The sequence below is a fragment of the Cavia porcellus genome, unplaced genomic scaffold (assembly GCF_034190915.1).
Source record: "Cavia porcellus strain 051 isolate PalLab524CR breed Dunkin Hartley unplaced genomic scaffold, mCavPor4.1 scaffold_8, whole genome shotgun sequence".
NCBI classification, from domain to species: Eukaryota; Metazoa; Chordata; class Mammalia; order Rodentia; family Caviidae; genus Cavia; species Cavia porcellus.
Genome location: NW_026947491.1, coordinates 90178729 through 90196855, shown reverse-complemented (window position 1 = coordinate 90196855; position 18127 = coordinate 90178729). Strand labels below are relative to the sequence as shown.

Sequence of the window (18127 nt, the reverse complement as noted above, 5' to 3'; positions counted from 1 at the left end):
CCCGGGATCAGACCTCCCTTCACGGGCTCCGCCCCCAACCCGCCCCCCTCTGCGGCGTCCAGGGCGCCGGTGCCCTCTGCGCCCTCCCCGGGGCGGGAGTCCAGAGGAGGAATCCGGAGGCGGAGAGTTCCTGAGGCTGGCGGGGTGGGCTTGGGGATGAGGGTGGGCTTGGGGATGAGGGTGGGCGTGGGGTGGGGGTGGAACTCAGTGCGTCCCTGCCTTTTTAAAACTTTCTTTATTGAACCGCGCGTGGTGGTCACCCCTGTAATCCCATCACTCTCGAAGCCAGGGGGAAGCAGGAGGACCTCGGAGAGTTCAAATCCTGCAAACTGTCTGGAGACCCCCATCTCAAAAACAACAGGTGGGGCGTGGTGGCTCACGCCTGTAAGCGCAGCTCGTCTGAGGCTGAGGCAGGGGGCTCCTTGCAAATTCAAGACCAGCCTGGGCTATAAAGTAAGCTCAAGCCTGCACTGCCCAGTGTGACCGTGACCAGAAAAAGGGCTGGTGACTTAGCTGGGTAGTGTAAGCACCTGCCTGGAAAGTGTGAGGTCCTGAGTTCAATCCCCAGTACCAAGAATCAGAAGGGGTACAGGGAGGGAAGGAGAAGAAAAAATTCAGAGAGATGGGGTCTAACATGCTCAGGTTAGTCTACAATTTGAGACCCTCCTGCCTCTTCCTCCCAGAGTGCTGAGATTTCAGGCCTGCAGCACTGCACCCCAAGCTTAGGGATTGTGGAGCCCCGAGTCTATCTTTGACTCCGGGCACATTTCAGCTACACCAAACACTTACTTCCAGGCAGCCAAGATTAAGTAGCAGCATCCAAGGCTGGTTGGCTATACTCCCAGCACTCAGGAGGCTGAGGCAGGAAGATCACAGGTTCGAAGCCAGCCTGGGCAATTTAATGAGGTCCTGGGTGACAATAAAGGCCCTGTGGCTGCCTGGATCTTCCAGTGCTGACAATCAAGATCTATTTTCCAGCAGGGGTGCAGGGGCCCTCAGGCTCCCAAGCCCCTCAAACAGCCCCGCAGGGCTCCTCCCTGTGTAATCCAGGCGGACACCAGCCCAGCTGCGTGTGAACCACTTCTCATCCTGCGGGCCCGCGGGAGGGGCCTAACTGTGTGTGTGTGGGGGGGTCAGGGCAGGGTGGGCTTCTGCCAGTCCTCTCCAGCGCCCAGCAGCACCAGGACAAGGTCCCTGCAGGCCCAGGCAGCCCCGCCTCCCCCGCCCCACCCCCAGCCCTGCAGCGGGGACCCTGCAGCCCCCACCGGCTGTGAGCGGAAGTTCTGCTGTGTGCACAGGGTTAGGAAATTCCCGGCCCGGCCCACACGCCTCTGCTGAGACGGAGATGACAGCCAGCTCGGCTTCTCTGGCTTAAGCCAGGCTTGCTGGCTTTCTGTCGTTCACCCCTAAAGACTCGGGCTGGGTGGCTTTGCTTTTTATTTTTAGTCTCTTGAGATGGGGTCTCACTGTGGAGCCCAGCCTGGCCTCGGGCTCCTGGTGACCCTCCTGCCTCAGCCTCCTGTCTCTCAGCCTCCCTCCCCCCCCCCCGGGTGTTCACACCCACAGTGCTCCCTTCCACCAGGCCCAGGAAGCCCTGGAAATCTGAGTCCCCAGGGCAGAGCCCCGGGTCTTCCGTGGAGCCTGCTTCCGCCCCGAAGGCTGCAGAGGGGCTGACCCCGCTCCTGGCCCGGCAGAATCCTTTCTGCCTGATGTTTTTATGGTGGCAGAGACAGGGAAAAGCAAACAGAGAGCTTTTGAGAAATCTGGGAATTTCCAGTGTGACTCACGTGGGAGGTTTCCTGTAAGTCTTCAGTGAGGTCCGGGTTTTCCCTGCCGGCCCTCCACGGTTCCTCAATGAGCTCGCAAGTGTAGGAGCTCGGGTCACCGGGTTTTCCCGGTGGGGCTGACTTGGAATCCTCTTTAGTGCATTGTCTTCTTTATATTTTTTTTCATGTATTTTTCTGCACGACTGGTGATTGAACCTGAGGCCTCACCTTGAGCGATATTCCCAAGCCTTTTTATTTCCTGTTTGGAGACAGGGGTCTTGCTGAGTGGCTAAACTGCCCAGCTCACTTTCCGACTTGCCATCGTCCTGCCTCAGGCTCCCCAGTGCTGGGGTTACCAGGCCTGACCAGTTTCCAGCGTGGTGATGGAGACCAGCACGGAGCGGCTCTGAGCAGGACTGAGTCCTAGCCGGCTGGCGTGGTATGTGTGCTTGGGAGTCTGTTCCCTGGCTCCCACCCAGCTAATTGAATAAAAACCGGGCTGCTGGGGATCACTCCTCTCCTCCTAAATGAACATCTGCTACTTGGAAAAGTCCTCGAACCCCTCCCAAGGTCCTGCTCTGTTTCCTTGTTTGAAAAGCGAATAAATGTTGGCCACCTGAGAAGGTCCTTGTCTCGGTCCCCAGGGAGTCTGGGACTCTGCTAGAGGGTTTGGACCCTCCTGGAGCCCTAAAATCACACCACATCTTTGGGAGGTTGCCGCCCTGATCAGTCTGAGGTACTTGGGAGCCTGAGGCAGGAGGATCTCCAGGATTCAAGGCCAGTCTGGGCTACACAGTGAGACACTCTCTCAACCAAACTCCAAACAAACAAACTCTACCCCAAGCCCCCACCCCTGCAGGATTCTGTCCTGTGGTAGTCTCAGGAGAAGATGTGGCCAAGTTAGCACAGCCAGAGGGCGGCTCCTGGGGCTGTGGACAGAGGGAGGGGTCAGTCTCACGCAGCAGGGAACCATCTGGGTGGTGGAAAGGACCCTAACCGGGTATCAGTTAAAATTCACTGCATTTTAAAAGGGTGGACTTTACTGCATGTGAGTGACACCTACATAAAGCTAGCTTAAAACAGAACCTGTCTACAAAGAGATAAAGAAATGTTTTACACACCGTGGAGTACTAGTGGGTCATCAAGAAGGATAATGGAGTCACCTGTAGGAACATGGATGCGTTTGAGACCGTGCCGTTAAGTGAGGCACACAGGTTTAAATACCTCATGGTTTCCCTCATGAGAAGCCTACGGTTTCATTTTGTTTTTTTGAGACAGGGTTTCACAATGTAGTTCAGGCTGCCTTGAGCTCACGGTGATCCTCCTGCCTCAGCTTCCCGAGTGCTGGGATGACAGGCTTGGGTCACAATTCAGTTCATAGTCCTCGGAGTATCCTGTCTCACGCCAGCTCCCTCCGCTGCCACAGTGGACGTTCCCTTGTCATTTCCTATGGGATTCTGCACCCTCAGGGAAAAAGCGGTTTTTTCTGTCTTGTTCATTCACTGTCCTTTGGTTTAGCACAGTGTTAGTACATAATAGGTACTTAATGACTTTTTAATTAAGTGAATAAGAATCATTTTTTGCAGTTTTAAAAGTGTTGTGTTAGGTACAAGAAGCTTGGTGTGCCTCTCTTCTGTTGGGTGGTGTGGACTGGTGTGCGGTGTGTCGGAGGGCATCTAGCAAAGGCCCGAATTAAAATGAGGTGAACACACACACCAGCTACTGGGGAGGCTGAGGCAGGAGGATCACTGTGAGTTGAAGACCAGCCTGAGCTACAAAGTGAGCTCAAGGTCAGCCTGAACTGCATGGTGAGACCCTGTCTCAAAAAGATGAGACAAAAAAAAAAAAAAATAGGGGCTCGCTGTCCGCCCCCTGGGGTCCCCGCCTCTCTCTCAGGGGCCACCTGTCCTTCAATAAAATTGACTGCTCCTCATCTCAATTGTTCCTTAAAACTCATTCTTCAGTTTCAGAAAACAAACTCGGGGCATCTGACACCTAACAGGAAGGTTTCCTTCCCCATGCAGTCTAAGGGTCCTGCTTCACGGGGTGTCGCTGTGTAAGTCCCTCAATTCTGGGTATAAAAGTTCCCCGTGTCAGCACGCACATGTAACACCTGGGACGGAGGACAGAGACCCCCAGCTCTGCAAAGGCAGCGGGGTCTGGAATGCGTTTAATTACTTATTCACTTGGTAGCGGTAATGGAACTCAGGACCCTGTGCCTGCCAGGCAGGCTCTGTGCCGCTGAGCTACATCCCCAGCCCCGTGGGGACAGGAAGATCCCGGTAAGCGTCCGTGGTCCAGGCTCTCTGGCGGCTTTGAAACCCCACGGGCAGAGTCCTCCACACGTCCAGGGCAAGTTCTCAGGTGCCCCCGATGTCCCCCGATGTCCTGGAGTCTGCACCATCCCCTGTCCTGTCTCCTCTCCTGTGCCTGCCGAGGACACCTCGGTCCCAAGCTGAGGTCCCTGCGTCTGCTGGTCAGCGGGCCGGGGGTGGGAAGCCAGGTCCGGCTGGGCCTCGAATATGCAGGCGTGTGCGACCTGTTCTTTGGTTTTTATTTGGAGGCAGAGTCTGGCTAAGTGGCCCAAACTGTGCTGGAACTTGTGTCCTTCTGCCTCAGCCTCCAGGTGCAGGATGACAAGTGTGTGCCACTGCACCCAGCTTATTGTAGTTTTCTTTTTTTCAATGCTTAAACGTTATTTCAAAAAACTAAATCCGCAGAACATAATTGTCCGCAAAAGAGAAGGGGAACAGAGAGGGCAGCGGGAGAGGTCACCTCCGGTCAACAAGGGAGGCCCTGGAGAAGCAGGCGCGGGGCAGGAGGCCCGCAGCTTCCTATTCTTGGCACGTCTGTGGCTTTCATTTTCCAGGAGCACAAAGTGTTGGGGGGGGCAATACAATTGTAGTACCATTTTAATTTGCAAAAAAAAAAAGGTGAAACATTTACAGAAGGCAAAAACCAGAGAAGTTTAGATCTTTTTAACCTCTTTTATACTAAGACTATAACTTTCATAATGAGGAAACAACTATTTTAAAAACAAAAAGGATACAAAACATAAGCGAAAGCAAACATCTGGTATTAGTTTTTTGGATTTTGGTCTTATCTTTCGGTATTGGGTTCAAACTCATGACCTCACCCCTGCCAGGCAGGCATGTGTGCCACTGGATTCTTTTCTCATTTATTTTTCCCTGCTGTTTTTGTTTTTTCTTTTAAGACAAGGTCTCGCTCTGTGTCCAGGCTGGCCTGGGACTCACTCTGTAGTCCAGGCTGCCTGTCATTGACCCTCCTGCCTCAGCCTCCTGAGTGCCAAGATCACAGGCCCGCGCCATGCCCGGCCTTGACTCCTAGCCCTTTCCCTTGGCACTGGTCCCGAGTGGGCCTGTCCTGAGCAGCCAGTTCCCGTCCCTGGCCAGTCACAGTGGTCACTCCAGGCCACGCAGGGTTAGGGTTAGGGTTAGGGTTGGGTGCTGGGCCTGCGGTGGATGCTGCCACCTAGTGGTGAGACGCGTGGAGTACACGTCGCTGCGCTCTGTGACCCGCAGGAGGGACCTGCGCAGGGCCCTGGCTCACAGCGCAGACGCCAGGAGCCTGGCATAGAAGCACCCAAGGAGCAGGACGCCCGGGCCTGTCCGGAGAAAGCTGGGTTGCAGACACACGTGGGCATTTCGCATCTCATTCATTGTTAGTTCTTTTGTTTGCTTCATGAGACAGGGTCTCACTGTGTAGTGCAGGCTAGCCTTGAACTCACTGCAATCCTCCTGCCTCAGCCTCCTGAGTACTGAGATGACAGGTGTGCCTCAGCACGCCTACCCCAGTTTTATTTCTGCTACTCCACTTTTTAAAAGGATCAAAGAACTGAACAGAGTTTTCACCAAATACATATAAATGGCAACAGTGTCATTGGCAGATGCAGATGGAAGCCTCACTGGGTCACCGAAATTGTTAAGCTACAGCGAGCAAAATTAAATGCTGGGCAAAGCCAAGCATCGGCCAGGATAAGAAAGGGACCCTTCCTGCATTGCCTGCTTAGAAAAATGGCGATTTTTAAAAAGTTAATGTAAAGCCAGGCATGGTGGAACAAATCTGGAATCCTGGCACTTTGAGGGCTGAGACAAGAGGATTGTTGTGAGTTCAAGACCAGCCTGGGCTACAAAGTGAGCTCAAGGCCAGCCTGAACTGCATAGTGAGACCCTGCTTCAAAAAGACAAAAACAAAACAAAAAAAAAAGTAAAAAATCTAAAGGCTGGGTTGTAGCCCAGTGCGAAGCTCTGGGCTCAAGCCCCAGTATTACAAACCAAACCAGACCAAACCAGACCACACTGAAAGTTAGCAAGGATTTACCACATGAGGTAGCAATTCCTGGCTGAATCACCAAGAGAATCCTAAATATGGATCTGCAAAACGACTCCTGGGATTGTTATAGCAGTGTCTTGGTTACTTTTCTCTTGTTGCTGGAGTGAAATACCAGGCACCCAAAATGAAGGGAAGGTTTGTTTAGCACACAGTTTGTGGAGGTTTCAGTCCATACTCAGCTGGCTCCAGGGCAGGGTGGCATGGCACAGGGGCAGCACTTCAAGGCAGTAGCCAGCAAAGGCAGCCACAGCAAAAGTGGGGAGAACAAGCCTCTTCTCCTGCCTTAGGTTGTAAGCAGGCCACCATCCCCACCCCACAAACTCAGGGCGGGTGCAGCACTCACACCACCTCTGTGGGCTCCTCTTGCACAGGATGAGATGTTTACACAGTGAGGACCCTGGCTCCCTGCTGAGTCTCTTAGTTAAACCTCCTCAGGTTGACACAGTGTATCAACCATGATAAAGTGTAGGGGTGCTGTGAAATACTACTCCACAGTGAAAAGAAACAGGCCGTAGGTAACAGGCTGCATGCAGGACCTTGGAAACAACCTATTGCACAAAAGCAGCCAGACACAAAGGCCAGCTTTCGTTCGGGGTGGACACATGGGATATGACCCGGTGAAAAGACCAAAGGTATGATATTCAGCACCACAAAAGAAAAATAAAATAAAACCACAATTGAAATAAAGCAGAATTAGTACTAAGGTTTATATCGCACCTCGTGTATTTGGGTTAAGTAGGTCAAACCATGCTTCCTCGGATTATCTCCACTTCAGAAAGTATGGATTCCTGGCTAGCTAATTGTGAGAATTCTCTGGAAACATGCTTCTATACATTAAAAAAAAAAATCAAATGAAACCAAAAATCATGGATCAAAACCTCACTGTTGGGCTGGGCTCAGTGGCACAAGCACCTGCTTGGCAAGCACAAGGTCCTGAGTTCAATTCCTGTTACACAAAAATGTCAAGCATTATGCCAAGCATGATGGTGTATGCCTAGAATCTCATACTCAGGAGGCTGAGGCAGGAGGATCACTGTGAGTTTGAGGATAGCCTGGGCTACGTAGCGAGACCCTGTCCACCCCCAAATAAGGAAAGCAAAAGATCTTACTGTCTCTTGAGCAATCGAGGATAATGTTTCTATTTCAGTCTCATCAATTATTATCTTTTTAATTTCTCGTATTGGGAATCAAAGCCAGGGTGTCAAGGATGCCAGGCAAGTTCTCTTCTGCTCAGCTATCTCTTCAGCCCCTTTAAAATAATTTTTTTTTAATGTGAAGGCAGGATTTCCACACTACCCAGAGGAGCCTTATCAAAGTCATGACCTTCCTCCCTCAGCCTCTGGAGTAGCTGGGATCACAGGCATCGATCGCCATGTCCAGTTTAAATTTTTAGTTTTCAGACAGGATCTCACCAAGTCACCAAGTTGCCCTGGTCTGGGTTCCAACTGGCGACTGTCCTGCCTCGGCTTTGGGCAGCAGACTGCCAGTGCCTCTTCCCAAGGCTGATGGACTTTCTCAGTGGCGGCTGGGCACCTGGTCCAAGCCCAGGGGACAGAGAAGCGTGGTGGGTGGCCTCGAGCTGCATCCCAGCGGGTGCTGGTGGTTCTAAGTGTGAATCTGTTTCTGGTATTTCATGACATCTTACGCTCACAGAGACACAGTTTACCTGATCTTTGATCTCACTGGGGCTCTGCCTGGGCTCCCTGCACCTCCTCTGGGCTCTGGGGAAGTTCTCCGCACCACAGATCCCATGGTCTCACAGCTCATACGTGATGAGGGCACTGCTTGGGACCACTGTGGGCCCTCATCACCTCATACGTGATGAGGGCTCTTCTTAGGGACCTGCATGATTGTAGATGAAATCCTTTATGTATTTATTTATTTTTAACTCACCAGGGCCTTCACGCTGAGCCCACACCAGCCCTTTTCATCAGGAGACAGGGTCTCTCTGTCACTAGGTTGCCCAGACTGGGCTTGAACTTGGATCCTCCTGCCTCAGCCTCCCAGGGTACTGGGGTCACAGATGTTCCTCTGCACGGCTGCCTGAAATCCACTCCTCCTTCTCCTTCTCCTCCTCTTGTTCTTTTTGTTTTTTGAGACAGAGTCTGGACACCTAGCCCAGCCTTGCCCGTAAGTCGTGGTGATCCTCCTGCCTCAGCTTCCGGAGTGCTGGCATTGCAGGCGTACGTCTCCACCCTCGGCTTCCTGACCTCGTGGCACCTGCTGCCCCTCGAGCTGCCCAGATGGGGTCCTGCCGCACCCCTGTTGCCGGAGCCCAGCCTGGCCCGTGTCCCGTGTCCCTCGGCTTCTGGTCGCAGTCACAGAGCCTCATTGGGGCTCAGAGCCTTGGAGCTCAGCTCCTCATCCCAGAAGAAGCTGGAGGCTGAGGCAGAGTCCCAGGGTCCCCTGTCCCTGGGGCCACCGTTGCCATGGTGATTGGCTTGGCTTCTGGAGGCGCGGCTCACCCGGGGCGTGGCCAAGCCCTTCTCTAGTGGACGTTAGGGCTTCACCGCCTTGTGATGAAACGCAGTGGCGACGACTCGTCCTCAGTCCTCACTGCCATCCGCTGGGTGCGGTGAAGGGGGTCGCCTGCCCTTCCTGGGTCACCCCGGTCCCTCCCCGCTTACTGCTCACCAAGGGGAGTTGGGATGAGTGTAATAAACGCATGTTTAGCCTGCAGCGACGTTTGCCTGTAATCTAAGCACTGGGGAGGCTGGGGCAGGAGGATCGCAGGGAGCTCGAGGCCAACTGGGGCACCACAGCGAGACTCGATCTCAAAACAGACAAACAAACCCAAAAGCAAAACAAAGTAAGTAAATAACAAAACCAGAACAAAAGTACATACTGCACGAATAAATAAAACCCGTTTTGGGCATGTGGCCCAACTGCACCGAGGACTGGGAGGAAGGAGCCCCACACCGCTTCTCCTCTTCGAAAAATCTCTGAAAAACTGCTTTGCGATTGGCTGCAGAAAAGGGTTTTTTTTGTTGTTGTAAAGGGGCTTTTCTTGGTCTGTTTTTTACTATTTTCTTTTTGGCACCGGGAACCGAACTCAGGCCCTTGCGTCTGCCAGGCAGGCGCTGCGCCGCTGAGCTACATCCCCGGCCCGGAGGCAGCTCCCGCACGGCCCCTCTCCTAGGCTGCGGCTCCCACCGCCACGCAACCGCTCCAACACCGGGCGCAGATGCAGACCGCGCAGAGCCCACCGCGCACGCGCAGACGGGAGAGCTCGTCCCCGCCCTCACTCGCCGCCCTCCAGGGGGCGCCGTGCAGCCGCCGGCGCCGCTGCGCACGCGCAGACGAGAGGCCTCGTCCTGCCCTCACTTCTTCGTCCTCCAGGAGGCGCTGCGCCGCCGTCACCGCCGCCGCGCACGCGCAGACGGAGGAACGCGCCGGGCTCGCGCCTGCGCCCTCCGGGGGGCGCTGCGCCCCGCCGCCGCCGCTGCCGCTCCCCGCTGCGGACCGGGTGGCGCTGCCGCCGGGCGAGGGCGTGCGCTCGGCTCCCGGAAGCAGCGGCGGCGGCGGGGCGATGCTGCTGAAGCTGCTGCAGCGGCAGACCTACACCTGCCTGTCGCACAGGTACGGGCTGTACGTGTGCTTCGTGGGCGTCGTGGTCACCCTCGTCTCCGCCTTCCAGTTCGGAGAGGTGAGTCGCGCAGTGCCCGCGCCGGGCAACCGCGCGGGCCGCCCGGGGGACCATGCGCACCTCGCAGGCCCGGCCCGATTCGGCCCGCGCCCCGGTTCCGGGCCCTGTCCCCGCGGCCCCGGTGCTGCCGCCTCCGCCCGCCTGATTTGGGGGAGCGCGGAGCCCTGCGGGTCGGGGACAGAACGGGAGCGGACCCGCCAAGCTGGGCCGGCTGCCCCAGGGTGGCAGGTGGCTGTCTCGGACGCCGGGGCGCGGGTGTGCTGAGTATTCACCGCGCAAGCGGCCGCCACCTCCTTTTAATTGGTAATTATTTGGTTTTGTGTGTTTGCGTATGTAAATACGTCCCACTGTGCGGTGCAGGCGAGCCTTGAACTTGGCGATCCTCCTGCCTCAGCCTTCCAAGTGCTGGCATTACAGGCGTGCGCCAGAGGGTGTGTTTTAAGTCTTTTGAGGTGGGAGTGACTTCAGGGGCATCGTTATTTCAGTGAGTCTTTTATATGCAAGTCCTGGGACCAGGTCACCCCCTCATTAAGAGACCCCGGACTCTTCACACCAGTAGGATGCAGACCCTGAGACTGGCCCTGGCTGTGACTCAGCTTTGTCACCAGGAGTTCGGCTCGGGGGAGGACAGCTGTTCTGATCAGGAGGGGACTTCCTTGGGGTGGGGGAGGACACTTTGGGTCTCCGAACCGTGGTGAGGAGAGGCGCGCGGGTCACTGGTGCACACGCGTGTGTAAACTGGATCATCTCCCTGTGCGGACAGAATCCAGAACCATGGCCCCAAATTGATGTTGATGGGAAGTCAGCTGGGTCCCCAGAGGGCTCCTTCCCGGGTGGTGCCTCCTCCAATGCCCTTACCACATAACCCTTTCCTGTCTTATTGTTTTGTTTTTTGGGGGGCAGAGAAATGAGTCGGGGTTTCTCCATGCAGCCCAGGCTGGCCTCGAACTCACTAAGAGGCCCAAACTTGACTTTTCGGGATCGTCCTGCCTCAGCCTCCTGCCGAGCCCCTGTCCTGTGGTCTGAGGTCTCCTGTGGGTGAGGGCAGAGTTCAGGAAACAGAGGCAGCTGCAGTTAGCTTGGGAACAGGTTTTGGAGCTCAGGCGGAGGTGTTTGTGTTAGATCAGTTCCTCATCCTTATCTGGAGCCTGTTCCTGCCAAAGGCTACAGCCGGGCCGAGACCCACGGTCCCGGGAGCAGCCAGTCCTTGGCGGTTCCGCCCAGTTCCTCCCCTGCCCTGCTGCTGGGGCTGGGGCTGCCCCTCTGCTCTGCTTTGTGATTTCTTTTTGGTGGAAAAGGATGTTTCTTTGTTAAACAAATAATGTTTTAAAACTACTAAAAAACCAGAATCTGGTCTGGTGCCACACCTGTCATCCCCGCATGCTGGAGGCTGAGGCAGGAGGATCACTGTAAGTTCAAGGCCAGCCTGCACTGCAGAGCGAGACCCTTCTCAAGCCCTCCTCCCCCGGTGAATAAGACAGACAGCTCTTTTTACCCCAGCACCCATGGGTGCTCAGTGACTGTTTGTTGAATGAATACCCACTGCCCCTAACATTACTTGTGTACCTGCACTGCAGGAAGCCCAGTGAGGAGGGGACTGAACGAGGCACCTGGTGTGCCAGGCACCAGTGCTGGGCACAGTGTGTCCTGGCTGTGTGCATGGAGGCCGAAGCAGGAGGGCCTCTGGCAGCCATCTCCGAGCTTTACCGCGGGCCCCAGGACTGCAGTGGGGGAGGGTGTCCGTTCCCTCTGTGCCGCGCGCCGTCTGAGACCCGAGGTGTCATCCGCAGTGTCTCCCGGTGACAGGGTCTAAGGCCACGCGTCTCTTCCTGTCAGTCAGGCGGAAGCAGCTGTCCCATCCCATGACCCCAGGGCCGAGTCCTTGGGGTGACCAGTCAGTCGGGTGTGATTCACACAGCCAGGGACAGGCAGGAACAAGTGACCCTGCCAGGCCAGGCCCCACCTGTGCCACGGCGACCCGTCCCACACTTGGACTGACGCCGAGTGGCCCGATTTATTTTTCTTTACTTACTTTGGCTTTTTTGAGATGGAGTCTTGCTGCCTGGTTCAGGCTGGTCTTGGGATCCCTGTGATCTTCCTGCCTCAGCCTCCAGAGTGCGGGGACAGGTGTGCGCTTCACAGCTGGCTGAATCCTTCATGCTTTGGGGTGCAGAGGGCACAGGCCGAGTGGGGGTCTTGCCCTGCTGGGTTGTGCTGGGAGGGCCCTGGCTGTCCTGGTGCCCAGCCTGGCTGCCGGACACTCAGAAGGTCAGCTGCAGGGGTCACAGGCCTCCCAGAGAGAGCCCAGCCCAGCCTCCTGAGTGCAGGTAAGCGCGCCTGCATACTGCATCCCCGACCATACTGCAGAGAACTGTGAGGACCCTCATTCGGAGGGGCAGGAAAGCTCAGCCAGGTGGAAATGAACAAGTACACTCAATCCTGGGGTGCAGCCTGTGGTCACGGCACTCTGGAGGCTGAGGCAGGAGGACCTCAAGCCGAGTTCAAGGCCAGCCTGAAATGTACTCAGTCATGCAGTAGTCTGGAAAACACGTTGACGGAGGTCCCTGGTCCGGAGGTTTCCAGATCTGGAAGGCAGCCGAGGCCACTGTGCTGGCCATAGCCCTGATCCACCCCTGCCCCTAACACACACGTTGGGTGTCAGTCTGAGTGCATTCACGTGGCAGCCGCTGGACCCGTGCTCTGCAGGACGCCTGGGCTGCGGCTGCTGCACCTCCTGGAGAGGCTTGGCACTGGGCTCCCCTGCCCAGGGCTCCTGAGATAAAGTAGGAGGCCGGGTGCTGTGCACTGCCCCACTGCCTGCTTGGTGTGAGTCACCCTCACAAGGTGACCCAGCCTTGGGAGCTGCCGGTGTCCCCACTGTCCGCAGAAGCGGAAGCTGACATGAGCTGAGAGCTTAGCTGCCCGCTCTGGCTGCTAAGAGCCCTGGCCTGGGGGGTCTGCGTGCCCTCCTCCTCCACATCTCCTCCTGCCCCTCTCGGGAGGCCTCGCGGCAGGAACACAGGACCGGGCCTCCCTCCCTCCCCACTGCCCACCTGCGTCTGACCCTGCAGGGCACAGGACATCTTAACGGCAGGCCTCTGGGGCCCGCTGGGTGGCCCCGAGGTCACTGCCTGGCTGGTCAGGTCAGCACCTGCAGGGTAGAGCAAACAGGCAGGGAACCAGCCGAGAAGGGGGCTCGCCTCAGAGGGCCGGCACCCAGGAGAGGTCGCCTGGGCACTGTGGGAGGCTGAGCAGGAAGATCACGGGGAGTTAGAGGCTGGCCTGGGTCACCTGGTGACACCCTGTCCCAGAAAAGCAGTAAATGCATGAATGGCGTTGGACTGGGCTGAAGGTGCAGGAGGAGGAGAGGAGCGGGAAGGGGACGGACGGCTGGGGTGGGGAGGTGTGGAGGGAAGGTTTACTCCTGCCCGTGGCAGTGCACGAGTCCCGTCGGGATCCGTGGATAGAGATGGGAGCCCGAGACAAGGGGGCTCGGAGATCTGGGGTGCCTGGGATCAGGCCCTCCTGTGAGGGCACGGGACGGGCCTCTCCCCTCCCCGGGACCTTGCGCCACTGCACAGCTCCAGGCCCCTGTGCCATGCCCTCGGTGGCGGCTGGGTCACAGCTTCAGCCAGCCCCGCTGTGTCTCTGAGGTGCCATCTCCCTGTATGGTCTAGTCTGGCCTTAAACCCAACTAAGTTGCCCAGGCTGACCTTGAAGTTCCAGAGATCCTCCTGCCTCAGCTGCCTGGTGCTGGGATGACAGGCTGCGTCACCACGCCGGGCTCCTTTTTCTTGTTTTTTTTTTTTTTTTTTTTTTTTTTGTCTTTTTCGTTTTTATCGGTACCAGGGATCGAACTCACGACTGACTGCTTGCAAGACAGGCGCTTATGCCGCTGAGCTAAATCCCCAGCCCCTCTCCTTTTTCCATTAAGTTACCGTGAAAGTCACACTCTCAGATGCAGACACCGCGTCCTCTCCGTCCCCCCCCCAGGTGGTGCTGGAGTGGAGCCGGGACCAGTACCACGTGCTGTTTGACTCCTACAGGGACAATGTCGCCGGGAAGTCCTTCCAGAGCCGGTGAGGTCCACACGGGGTGCCCACATTAATCCACTGCAGTGTGGGATGGGGTGGGCCAGAGCCCCGGGACCCCCGCCCTTCCATCCTGACGGAGCCCTGCTTTGGAGGCTTCAAAGGTTCGGGGCCTGTGCCCTGGTGCCCAGCAGTGCAGCCCAGAGCTGCATCCCCCCACTGCAGGTCAGCACTGACCACTGCTCACTGGTCACCAGCTCTCTGAGCCCCACCTCTGATGGCCTGGGTCTCCCTGGGCAGCCCTGGGGGCAGCTGCCGGGTCGCAGCTCGCAGTCCCTGTCCCATCCTGTCCCCGTCCCCTTCTCAGGGTTTTCCTCCCGCAAAGCCAGGACTGGAGCCAAGCCTGTCCCCCCATTGCCTCCCACCCCTTTGCCCTCTGGGATCAGCAGAGCGAACTTAATGTCTTCTGTGATTTTGGAGAAGGTGGCCTGGTCCATGTGTGCGGGGAAGAGGCCCACAGTCCTGTGCGTCACCCAGTGCAGTTTGAGAACCAAAGCAGAATTTTGCCCAAGGCTTCTGTGTGACCCAGAGCGCTGGTAAACAGGAGCGCCAGGGACCGCTGTGCGTGCCTGTGGGCGACCAGTCCCGTGCAGAAATGCAAACCCGAGCTGCCTCCTGCGGGCAGCCCACCTGCCGCCCTTCCTCCCAGCCTGCTGCTGGGGCTCGGCCCGGCCCCTTTTGATGACTTGTGCATCTCTATTCAGCTTTTTCTGACAAGGTCTCTCTCTATAGGCCAGGCTGGCCTTGAACCCACAGGGATCCTGCCTCAGCCTCCTGAGCGCTCAGAGCATCCCCCCCTTCTGTATTTTGAAACAGTGTTGCTACAGTGTTGCTAGATTACTCAGCTGGGCCGACCTTGTCAATCCTCCTGCCTCAGCCTCCCCAGGGCTGGGATGACAGTGCAGGCACTGTGCCGACCACCAGGCCTCCTAGGAGCTGCTCTTGGTGAATTTTTGTTTCAGATTCTTCTTTGTTATTCAAATTGCAAAAAACAAACCACACCCCCTTCTTTATTTAGTCCCTGATGCGGAGGCTCCCACAGCCTCCAGCTGGGCAGTGGTGCAGGGGGTAAAGGTCAGGCAGTGACCAGACCCCCCGTGGGGCTCAAGAGGCCTTGGTCCAAAGGTCCAAACTCGAGCTGCAGGAATCGGATTCTGACAGGCGCCAGCCCATGTGTTGCCCCTGCCGAAGTGCATCCCTTCCTGACCCGCCCTGAGCTCGGTCCCCCCAGAAGCGCTCTGAAGGCTGAGGGAAGCTGAGGCTTGGGTGCCCCGTCAGTGGTGGTGCCCACGTGCCTCGGTGGCTGCGTATGTCCTCAGGGCTCTAAGAGGCTCACCGTCCCCGTCTCCGTCCCCACCCTAGGCTCTGCCTGCCGGTGCCCATCGACGTGGTCTACACCTGGGTCAACGGCACGGACCTCGAGCTGCTCAGGGAGCTCCGGCAGGTCCGGGCGCAGATGGAGGAGGAGCAGAAGGCCATGCGGTACAGTGCATTTCAGTCGCTTGTGTTCTTTGAGACAGAGCCTCACTGTGTAGCCCAAGCTGTCCACCTGGGGCGATCCTCCTGCCTCAGCCTTCTGAGTGCTGGGGTTACGGGCCTGTGCCAGCACGCCCGCAGTGTCCATTTCTTAAAATGATGATTTTCCTTGGCACGGTCCATCCTGTTTTCTGCTGTCCTCCGACTCCCCGGGAGCAGTGGCAGGGAGCTCCCGCCCCTTTGGTGTCAGCACCAGTGGGCACCCCAGTCTGAGGGTGCTGTGCTGGGACCAGGGTAGCCTGTGTCTCGAGCCCCTTGTTCACACCCAGGTGGGCACCGGGCCCAAGGGTATAACGAGCTCTGCTTGCTTTTCCTTAGGGAAATCCTGGGGAAGAACACGACAGAACCCACGAAGAGGAGGTAAGGGTTCATCTCTCTCAGCACAGGAGCCCAGGGCCGCGGCGCTTCCAGCGTGGCTGTGCTCGGGTCTTCAGGACTCTGGGGCTGCCATGTCCAGCCCTCTCCACTGGTTTCCAGCTCACCGTATAGCCTGGGCCAACCTGGACTTGTGTGGATCCTCCTGCCTCAGCCTCCTGAGTGCAGGGATTACAGATGTACATCGCCTCAGCTGGCTCCTAAATCTGTACATATTTGAGCTAGAATTTCTGTGCATTAAAGTATCGTGACTTGAAAGACAGCTCCAGAAAAACACGGTCCGGGTCAGGGTGTGTGGCAAGGCTCGGAGGTGGCTTGCGGTGCCATGTGACACGCCGTGTCCCCGCAGCGAGCAGACTCTGGAGTGCCTGCTGACCCACTGCATCAAGGTGCCCATGCTGGTCCTGGACCCCGCGCTGCCCGCCAACAGCTCCCTGAAGGACCTGCCGGGCCTGCACCCCGCCTTCCGCACGGCCAGCGACCTCTTCCACGTGGCCAAGCCCAAGAACCCATCCACTAACGTCTCTGTGGTCGTCTTTGACAACACCAGGGATGGTGAGCACATTATGTGAAGCTTGGTTTTATTTATTTATTGATTGTCTTTTTGAGGCAGGGTCTTGCTATGCAGTTCAGGCCGGCCTTGAGCTCACTTGGTAGCCCAGGCTGGTCTCGAACTCGAAATGATCCACCTGCCTCAGCCTCCTGAGTGTTGGGATGGCAGCTGTGTGCCATCACGCCTGGCTTCTGTGGAGGTTTAAACCATAATTCCTAGAGATGAAATGTTAAAGAAATACCTGATAGGCTGGAGATTTAGCTCAGCGGCATAAGCATTTGCCTTGCAAGCACGGAGTCCTAAGTTCAATCCCCGGTACTGATTTAAAAAAAAAAAGGATCTCATAACTAAAGAAATATCTGATAAACTGGAAGCCCCTGGGTGGGAAGCCCAAGGGCTGTCACTGTGCTGCCTGCCTGTGCGTCCCTGGCTCAGAGAGGGACCGTGTGGCCTCTCTGCACACATGTGCCCCTCCTACACCAGAGCGACCTGCCGGTGGCCATCACACTCCAGTGTCCTGGGGGCTGTTTCCCGCCCTTGGGCCCATAGCAGGACTGTTCCAAGCCTTGCGCAGGGCATAGCCAGGGAGGCCAGACTTGGCATCCAGGTGCCGGGACCAAGGTGAGGAGCAGCTGCGGGCTGGGGCGGTCTGGACCTCAGCCTCTAGAACTGTGGTCAGCTACTAGGTCAGCTGTTCCTGGGCTGGGCACAGGGCTGGGTAACCGAGCACTTGGGGCACGCACAGAGCCTTGGTTTGGGCCTCAGCACTGCAGTGGCCACCGGAAGTGGACCTGGTTCCCTGGGCTTGCTCATCCAGGAAAACTGTTCCGTGCATGTACGGTGCTGTCTGCAGTGCAGAGGATACTGCCGGTTCCACAGGGCTAACCAGCGCCCTAATGTGTGTGTGTGTGTGTGTGTGTGTGTGTGTGTTATAGAACATGAAACCTGAGCGGGGGAGTGACAGGTGGCGGTGGCCCCCAGGAGGAGGGGCTTGGTGAGACAGGTGAGGGTGGTGCAAAGGCCCTGGGGCGGGAAGAGCAGTGCAGCAGGCCGGGGCTGGGCCTGCAGCTGTGACTCAGGGCCCAGGGCCTCACGTTCAAGTGTGGGACGTCTGGTTAGGTTCCGGGAGGGTCAGGGTGACAGCCACGGGGAGCCAATGGAGAGGCCATGCTCCCGTGTATGGGGAGGCATGTGTGGGCCATGGACATTTGGAGGCCATGTACAGGTTTCCTGTCGTGCCAGGTCAGGGATGGCACTGTCCTTGGTCTCAGCAGAAAAGTTCGATGGGAATTCAGCTGTGGATGAGGGCGTGCTGTCACCTGCAGCCCCTGAGTCTGGCGTCCTTGGCCCCCCTCCAGGCTTCAGTGCCCTGCGGCGCCTCCTTGCCTGTGAGTCTCGGTTTTATTCTGATGACTCGGACGCATTGCTGTCCGTGGTCAGGAACCTGAGAACCTTCCACCATTTCTGGCCAGCGGAGCCTGAAGCAGACCTGAGGTCATGGCTCTGTGAGCCGTAGCCTGGGGCAGGGCCGCAGGTCAGAGCCACAGCACACCCAGGCACGCGTCCAGCCATCGCCTGGGGCCACGTGATGCCGTTAGGACTGCGCTGAGCCTCGAGGCCCTCAGAGCTGTCTGCATCGCGCAGAGCCTAAGGTGTCCATGGAGGGCAGCGGGGGTCTCATGCATTTTGGGGCGACCTCACACTCCTGGCGCCTGGTGCGTCTTTTAGGACAGTGTTCCAGAATTTCCTCTCTGGTGTGTGTGTTCCTGCCTAGTGTGTGTGCGAGTGTGTGATCCCTGGCAAGGAC

The 18127-nt window shown here is 57.2% G+C and overlaps 1 protein-coding gene across 1 annotated transcript in view; it reads left to right on the top strand.

Annotated features, from left to right (window-relative positions):
* Positions 1–9548: 9548 nt before the first annotated feature.
* The window catches only part of Gnptab (N-acetylglucosamine-1-phosphate transferase subunits alpha and beta), a 28387-nt gene continuing 19808 nt past the window's right edge, over positions 9549–18127 (top strand). Inside the window, exons 1-5 of the mRNA XM_003475915.5 lie at positions 9549–9765; positions 13759–13844; positions 15219–15338; positions 15711–15752; positions 16117–16322. Of these exons, the coding sequence (XP_003475963.1) occupies positions 9649–9765; positions 13759–13844; positions 15219–15338; positions 15711–15752; positions 16117–16322 (571 nt within the window). The 5' untranslated portion in view covers positions 9549–9648. The remainder of the gene's footprint in view (positions 9766–13758; positions 13845–15218; positions 15339–15710; positions 15753–16116; positions 16323–18127) is intronic.